This window comes from Berghia stephanieae, chromosome 2, assembly GCF_034508935.2.
Source record: "Berghia stephanieae isolate SIO BIC M18660-M18661 chromosome 2, UCSD_Bste_1.3, whole genome shotgun sequence".
Lineage (NCBI taxonomy): Eukaryota > Metazoa > Mollusca > Gastropoda > Nudibranchia > Aeolidiidae > Berghia > Berghia stephanieae.
Window position 1 is genome coordinate 64385459 of NC_088361.1, and position 9253 is coordinate 64394711.

The 9253-nt window shown below is 36.7% G+C and overlaps 1 protein-coding gene across 3 annotated transcripts in view; it reads right to left on the bottom strand.

Annotated features, from left to right (window-relative positions):
- Positions 1 to 5765: 5765 nt before the first annotated feature.
- LOC144965337 (uncharacterized) overlaps positions 5766 to 9253 on the bottom strand; it is a 14254-nt gene continuing 10766 nt past the window's right edge. For all 3 annotated transcript variants that reach the window (XM_078900581.1, XM_078900580.1, XM_078900579.1), the window contains exon 2: positions 5766 to 7832. In XM_078900581.1, the coding sequence (XP_078756707.1) occupies positions 7144 to 7818 (675 nt within the window). In that variant the 5' untranslated portion in view covers positions 7819 to 7832 and the 3' untranslated portion in view covers positions 5766 to 7143. The remainder of the gene's footprint in view (positions 7833 to 9253) is intronic.

The following is a 9253-nucleotide window of genomic DNA, read 5'->3' on the forward strand; positions in this document are numbered from 1 at the left end:
ATTGCTTTTATTCCTTCTAGAAATCATCCATACCGTGGCCTATTACCAACCCATAACCCCATTCCCTGATGACGAAATTATGTCAAATCTAATTTTAGAGGGATGCTTACAGAGTGATAATTATTTCTGTCTACGTTTACACATCATCTCAAGGTATCAAAGTTGTAGAGATACGTAAATGATTTCAATCGGTCAAATTAAATGGGATATGACATTTAACCATTCAAAAACCATTAAGTCTCGTTCATGAGACGAATGCTCCACTTATGAACCATGAAGACAGGAGAGAAAAAAAGGTTATGTATTGAATGACCAGCCGCTTAAATTAATCTACCCAACCTTGAAATTTGGCTAATGCCATAGTTTTACTCTCGCAAATATTGAAAAGACCATATCATTAACGGTGATTTATTCTTTTTTATACAAATGGTATATCATCCGATCATTAAAATCGTCCGATAATGGTTATGAAGGCTCATCGTTTAGTCATGGTTAAGTGCTGTAACGACACACATTTTTAAGCACCCCCGCCCTTCATTTGATCATACAACACCCAGTACGATTTCTTTTTGGTACAGGAATATGAAAACTATGGCTTAGTGGATAATATATCGCTTTACTAGCCCTAGAAGAACCAGGGTTTGAGCCCTACTGTCTCGTCTTTTCCTTCAATTAGAAACTACATAATTTGGACTTCTTTGAAGCGTTATATGTGGCTAATAATTGAGCATGTTCGGTTATTCGGAAGAGACACAAAGGTCAAATTTCCCCATGAGATAAGTAAAAGAGATAGTTTCATATGTTGAATACACGACGGTGTTTATTTCTGGCAGTTTGATTACTGATCTAATAAAAATACTTTGGAAAGAAAATGGTTTCTGTTACGATTTTAATTGTCGCTTTAAACGATAAAAAATATCAATCAAGACAGAAAAAATGGGAGATATTTTGAAATAAATTATAAATCCATCAATCATTTCAAAGACTTTTCCCCTCCAAAGAGGAAAACTTATCTTATCAGGTCCACGGACAGTATGCACGGACAGTAAAATTTCTTTTCTACCCATTTGATAGGACACTTGCCTATTGCAAAGTGTTTCCGTCAGGTCTAGTTGTGTAACATATCCAGTTTCTTTTGTGAAAATTAGACCAATTAAAAGTGTGTATTATATTGTTCTTTTTAAAAAAATGTTATTCTCTCAAAAAGGGGACTGAGAAGCAATAGTCTTACATATTACGTATTAATAACATTTATTTTTAAGATGAGTTGCCATTATATTCCTTTGAAATAGTTTTATAAAGGACGATATTATATTTTAGAGATCGCATTGGCTTGTCTTTTGTTTTCCAACATGGTAAAAAAAAAATTGAAGCCCAAGGTCTTGATTGGACGAAACGAACGCCCGCTGCTGTCTAATTTACCTGGATACCATAGTCATTGACTAAATAAATGGGGTGTGTGTGTGTGTCTCTCTCTCTCTCTCACACACACACACACACACACACACTCACTCACACACACACACGCACTCATTCACACACACACACACACACACACACACACACGTCACGTCTCTTTCCCCCCCCCCCCCCCCCTCTCTCTCTCTCTCTCTCTCTCTCTCTCTCTCTCTCTCTTGGGACATTGCCAGTAATTTCCAAATACTCTCAAGGCTTCTTTGAATTAAGCGCGCTCTCGAACACAGTGGATTTTAGAGGGCCACGGTGGGACATGGAGGCATTGTACTCATTGTTGAAATGGTACGGAGACCACAGAACATCTTGTTAACCAGTAACGGCCTCGCGAGGTCCCAGGTTTTGAGAGTTTTTGCCGAGTTGAGGAGTCATTTAAATCGATCGATATTTGAAGGACGCGTTTTCTGGCCAAATTTTAAAGTTATACTCGTCTTTCCAGAGTATGGCAATTAACTGGTGAACATTGCATTGTGACGCAGCTGCCGGGTAGTTTCAAGATGGTTCAAGCGTGTAGGAAATATTTTATTGATTGGGTAGGGTAGATCGTCCATTTTGTTCATTAAAAATGCTCCTCGAGAATTGTCGTCCTGTCTCAGTACTGACTAAACACCTTGTACAGCCGACCAAATAATTGTGATGAATGACTCTTAAACCACCCGAATCTGTGAGGGTCTTGTGTTTATTTTGGTGATCGACTAGAATTGATAAATTGATCTTTAGATCTAATTTAGCTTCGCGTTTGAGGTAGATAGTCTTCATGTCTTTTTGGTCTCGGGTTAAAATTTTAATCTAATATAATCTTTTGATTATCCATTCCTAGAATATTTTAGTGGCAATGTCATCACCTCAACTCTCACCTTACCAACCATAGGACCATCGTCACATTCATTACGATACTATCTACAATATTTTCATTTCAATTTTATTTTGGACATCACACCATTTAAAGGGGTGTGTTTGTCATAGCTATAAAATCTTTACACTGTGTTCTAGAGCTTATTCTGCTGAACAAATTTATGTATAGAATGTACTTGTTGCTTTTTTGTTTGAATAAGCAAAATCTATTTTCGTGTTTGGTAGGTGTGACGTCTCGAGGTAAAATCTGAAAATGACTGGTGAGGAGAGAGTGAAAAATTGTTACAAACTTTCTTAACCTCTTATAAACAATAACAAACTCTCAAACAATTTATTAAGGGGAATGATGATGTGAGCCGGGGGAGGGGGGGGGGGGGGGGGGGGGAGGGAGAGAGAGAGAGAGAGAGAGAGAGAGAGAGAGAGAGAGAGAGAGAGAGAGAGAGAGAGTTCAATATCTAATTTTTATTGAGCGATAGATGGAGTTCCATTTCAGTCCATCTTTTCTGTTTCTATCTCCCTATAGCCTAATATATTTTGCCATCATTTTGATTGGATTTTGACCTTTTCCGGACATGATTCTACTGGGTTTCCTTGAATAATAAGAGAGACGGTAAAGTACAAATGTATCATTTCTAAAGATGACTTTTTTTTCATGTACAAGGTACTTTGTTTTTTTTTCATAAATAACAATGTGAAATGGAATGTAAGCTTCAATTTAATATACGAAAACAGATAAAATGGACTTTTCGAATTTCCCCTTTATCAACAAAACAGGTTGAATGAAACACTACAGAGGAATGAGATAATGTGGTAGTAGTGTTGTTAAGTTAAATGATTCATCTTAACAACGTCACTACCACATTATCTCATTCATCTAATGTGTTTCATTCATCCTGTTTTGTTGATAAAAGGGAAACCCGAAACGTCCATTTTATGTTTTCCTATATTAAATTGAAGCTTACATTCTATTTCACATTGTTATTTATTTCCTCGAGCAGCAAAATTTACATATTTTTTTCAAAAGTTCGTCCTTTGAATAACTTTGTTGACATGTGCTATGACACTGGGATTTTATCCGTAGGTCTCTGATTCGAATCCCGAATCCTTCGTGGGCGGCGCAAAGTTGAGTCGTTAAAGAAGGCTCTTAATTCCCAAGGGGGTCCCGATAGCTTAGTTGGTCGAGCATTCGCTTCACACGCAAAGGACCGAGGTCAATTCCGGATGAAGTCGAGATTTTTTCTGACCCCCACCCAGCAGTGATTGGGTAGCTGGATCTGAAACATCTGACCGGAAGTACTTTGCGATAGACTAACGTCCTATTCAAAGGATAACAAGCACTTTTCAAGCTATAAAATCCGGGATACGCCATGGAGCAAATTGTTCTGAAAGACTACTTATTCGCATTCTTTCGCCGTAAAGATTGTAAAATGAGTGTCTGGTTGGTAGCAGCGTTGTCTTTGTTGATAATAAAAATGTAAGAGCGCAGTCGTGTCTTCCTTAAAAGTGTTACTTTGGATTTTTGACCCCATGACAAACGCCATGAGCACATTTTGTGGTCTTTTAAATCTACTTTTGTTCCCAATATGAAAAAGTCCTCCTTATCTTCGATATCTTTTGGATGCCATTGTGTAACTATACAATCAACTTCCCTTTTTCTATATTGAAATTTCATATAATTGTGGCTTTGTGGTCTTGTATGGCAACTGCCTTCGGATCTGTAGGTCCCTATTCGAATCCTGCTATGAATGGCGTAAAGTCAAGTCCTTGGAGAAAATTAATTCCTGACATTTCTCACTACACTCGTTATCTCCTTTGAAAAAATGTAATAGTGTCTTATATAAGTCATGTTTCGTTCTACATTTTGCAGGTTGCTGTTTGCTTGGGACCCATCAAAAGGCTTTTTTAATGCATTTAGTCTCTCAATATAAACGACCACGTTTAAGTTTGTGCTAACAAGAAATGAAGTGAGCAGGAAAGTGTCAGAAGTTTGTACATAAAAGTATCGCAAGTGTTGTTAATTTCTCAAAAACTAAAAATAATATCATGTTCAATCAATATCTTGACAACGCGTTTCCTACAATGTATAGGTCTGGGTTAGTCACTCTGGCCTTGAGTCATTATTCCCACATGAAAAAAAAAAAATTCTCGCCCTCTACCGCAAAAGCAAAAGTGCAGAATTTAAAAATCTGAAAAGTTGTGCAATGTCGTCCTCTTCGTCTTTACGTGTTCAATGCGGACACTTTTTTTTTTCAAATTCAGAGTTTATACCAGCCGACCTAGAAATTCGCCACTAATGTGGGAGCATAACTAGGAAAACAATGAAATGGAACCGCAAGGGAAAGGTGAAACGCCGCATAAAGATTTGTCTTTTTGTGCAGATACAAAGAGTATGGAACACGGAAAGAACTGAAAAAGACAGCACAGGATGAAGAAGATGACAAGCTGTGGCTGACGGCCTATGCTCAGGAGAAGGGGTGGGCAGAAGAAAAGGAAGAAGACAAAGAAGAAGAAGCAGTATGCCAAATGAGTAAGTATTCTGGCGGGAAAGGGAGTAATTCTTACAGAAGAAAGCGGCCAAACTGCCACATGCGTCTTAGAAAAAGTAAGTCTAAGACAATGTAAGTAGTGTCAAACGTTCATCTCTACGCATCTATGAGATGAGACCACGCAGTTGCATAGAGGTGTCAGCACTTGACCTTGCCAAAGGAAATACTACAAACTGTGACCATATTACACATCAAAAAGCAACCAAAAATTGTTTCCGAAACACAGAAAATAATCGTTTACACAGAAGAGCCTCTCTCTTAGAAAATGATACAATCAAGCTCTGGGAAATACCATATTATCTCACTTTGTCTTAGACAAAAACTTTTTGGAAAAGAACTACAGATCAATAGGCATGGGGGAAGGTGAAGATCCTACCAGTAGCTCCCATCATCCTCTCGCGGTTTCATTTGATATACATTTGTTATTGAATTCATATGTCTTTGTGTCAAGATTGGCCATTCGATTTTTTCCCCTCTTTCAATAGATACAGGAGCACCTTGTGTAAATGTATACTCCACTCCTGTTTATTGTTTGATCGTATCTTTGATCTCGTGTTGTCACCAATGATACATAAGTCAAGAATGCTCCATAAAGGAATACATTTTACACTTATAAAGCCGACCAACAAACCACAGTTTCATTCAATCCACAGTCGGTCAATATAATATCCTGTTTGTCTGTGTGGGCAATGCTGGTTCATAATAATATAATGGGAGAGGCGCATTGCAAATATTATACTCCTCTATTCACTCCTCCTTGATCATCTTTTTAATTGACTTTAACAAAAATCAAGATTGCTTTTGATAGACAAGAAGGAAAACCTGAAATTGTCAGGTCGAAATGAATGACCATCAACTTACAGGTGAAATCACAAGAAGAATCCAATGTTATAAGTTTTATTAACTTTATTAGAAAAAAATAGACCTTTTTATATAAAGATATATATTTAATGCTAAAGTTGACTCTGAAGTAAAAATATAATTAGACATACACAAATATTATTTGACACTTTGAAGATATAGCTTTAAATGTATATTGTATAATGGCGATGAAATAAAATGGGAGAAAAGTGATGACTACAGTTGTAAAGTTGTTCTTATACTTGACCAATTAATTTCCGAAGTCCAATATTTTGATTAAAACAACACACTTTACAGTTTTTGGATAGTAAGCGTAATAGAGAGCAGGAAAAGAAATCGAAAGAAAAAAGTAATACATTTGTATGTCAATGTCTTTATGGTTAGGATACTTGTTTCAAAATGGTTAGCTAGACAATTCAAACATATCACATGTTATACTTGTAGTTTTCCATCATAACCCTCTTTTCAAAAGCACTATTCAATAATTCCCTTCTTTTGAAATTGGATATGTTTCACATTTCACCGCTTTATATTTCAGAAACACACTGTGCATAGTAACATTTGATATCAAAAGTAATTTTGTTAGTAAGCTATGAAAGGAAATAGGCTACGATGGATATTGAATCAACGTTACGTGGAGGGTTTTCATCCGGAGCTTGATCAAAAGAAATGGATAGCATTCAGAGCTATCCCTTACCGTAAACCAGTTAATCGTCGTACTCTAGAAAAACTCGTATTTAAACATTTGGACAGAAAACTCGTTCTTCAAATATTGGCCGATGTAAATGACCCCCGTTTAGGCAAAAACTCTCAAACCTGGGATTTCAAGAGTACAGCAGTCATCTGGTTGAATGACAAAATATTTGTTGCGATTGGTTTGCTCAGAGATTTTTCAATTGTTCTGTATACATTGACCATCCTCCCCGAATCCATTTTAAGTGTCAATCATATAATGTAAAAAAAAATTACACCTAAAGGAGATGAAATATTGCAAACATTTCAGATCATTATTTATAGAATTATTTTATCCATGTTGTAAGAAGACAATCCACAATAGCAATTTCGAAATCACATTAAACCGTATTTTTCTCAGTTTATTCTGTATTTTAACTTTTGACCTAGACTACCAATTAACCTTTCTGAAAGATGTTTTATTTTTTAAATATGAGATACAACGCACGCCGTAATCGTAGACAAAAATATCACATAGTAAGCTGTCTACAATTATAGGATTTATTCCTTTTCACGTGAATGCTTAAAAAAAAAGGGTTATGACTGCATGTTGTACTTTCGTCACGGGCGATTTCCTAAATTATAATTAAGTTTATCATTTTAATTTTTGTGATAAAGTTTGGAGCGTGTGTTTTTAAGGGTAGATTATATTCAGTTTAAGAAGATGAATTTACCTTTACAATGAATACTCAAGAAGAGTATTGTAATTATTACCACTAAATCTCACATTTACTTTTGCCTTTGAACCAGATTTGTAACCCTGACTGAAATCTACCAGGCCTTCGAACGTGTCAGGCTCTGTCTCTTGCAGGGGATTCCACAATTCGTCCACCTTGACCTGAACTTCCTTGGCGTTTGGAACCGTTACATTGAATTTAACAGCTGGATGTCGAATCCCCTTAGGAAGACTGAGAGGCTCGTAGAGGTAGCCACCTTTCCACATTGGAAACTGCTTAGGAAATGGGTAGTCTCCAAAATTATTCGGGCAGTGGATGAAGTAGTTGTAAACTCCTAACAGTTGAGGTCCAGCTTCGTTTCCGGGCAAGGCGTAGATTTGGAATTTGTAAAATCCTCCGAGAGGTGGCCGGATTAGAAACGAATAAGTCGGACCCATCGCCCGGACAAGGCAGTATTCGTTGCATTCCTTTTTTCTGTCGTAGGAGATGAGTTTAGTTGTAATCCTCGTCCCTGGTTGGATTCCAATGATGATGTCGACAGTTGGCTGGTCCTCCGCCATGTAGATAACGGGATCACTGTGAGAGATTGTGCTAAGCCCATATGCTTCAAATTTGGCCTGGGGTCCCAGGTAGCCCTCGGTGATTTTTGGTAACTGAACTTGACCGGATGCCATTTGTGGAGTAAGATCTGTAGGATAGAAAGAACGTTAAAAATATTTCTCTTATAATGTCCCAGAAATCTACACGCCTTTTCGTGTCTTCACTTCTTCGAATGAAAATGTTTTTATTTTCTTTTAGAGAATATTGATTCCAATCTAAGAAACTTTAGGATTGGTAAACGCTTTCGTCTTTTACTCATTGCTCTGGCTTCTGTTTGCTGTAAAGTCTCTTTTAATGGATTTATAAACTACTACTGCTTTGGACTACAAAGATAATACAGCAATAAAAAAAATTTGCTCTGACAACTTTTGAACTATTGACAAAGTTCACATTGTTTTTCGTACATCATGTTCTGGATACATATAGTCATAGCTGTAATTCAATTTCTAAAACAAAAAAAATTGTCCTAGGGGGAAATTCGTCCAAATGTTTGTATCGAAAAGGGCCGAGATAAGCCACTGAGCAACAGGGGTGATAGATTCCGATGAGATGTTTACCGTGGGACCGGATCGGGTCCTGCGGGTGCTAGTTTAATGCTCAACCTACTTAACAATATCATTCTTTCAGCATAATATGCAGATGTGTTTTAATACAGTACACATAACTATATGAATATATGTATAAATATGTTAGCATTTGTGTGTATTTGAGTGCATGTTGTGAGTGTGTGTGTGTGTGTGTGTGTGTGTGTGTGTGTGTGTGTGCTGTGTAAAATGTGTGCTGTATAGAATTTCAAATCGTGATATTCAAACACTTTCAACTAACACCTGTTCAAATATTTGAATATTATATCAATTGTAAAGACGCGATGTAAACAAAATTAAATCGATATACACATCTTTTAATTTTAGGCTTAATGTGTGTATATGTGTGTATATATATATATATATATATATATATATATATATATATATATATATATATATATATATATATATATATATATAATATAGAATGCGTTTGGCCAAGGAGTTCACAACATTGCCATCCGGAAGTATAACGGACCAACACACAAACTCTGTGTAACCATGAACTTTTATAGTCTGGTTAATACAGTTTAGTGAGAACAACTCACAAACGCGGATGGCAAAAACAATAACAAAGGCCTGAGTGACGTCATCTGCATACTATCTATACATTTCCTATTTGTTACCCACCGTCTCAAAGCAGTATTATGTCGGGATGAGCTCGCTGCTGGAAAATAAACTTATAGCCAATAATATGAGACGTTGTGTTTATTTGCTTATATGGTTATATGACCCCCCCCCCTCCCTCCCCGTACAATATCTTTCGGACCTGATTAAAAAGAAGTCGAATTCTCGCTTCTTCTGGCGTTCCAGCGACACCACATTGTTAATCGTACCAATGAAAATTTCCAGAAACTTTCGGTGATCGGTCTTTCCTATTTTTGGGCCCAAAATTCTAGAACGCTCTGCCCAGTTAGATCAG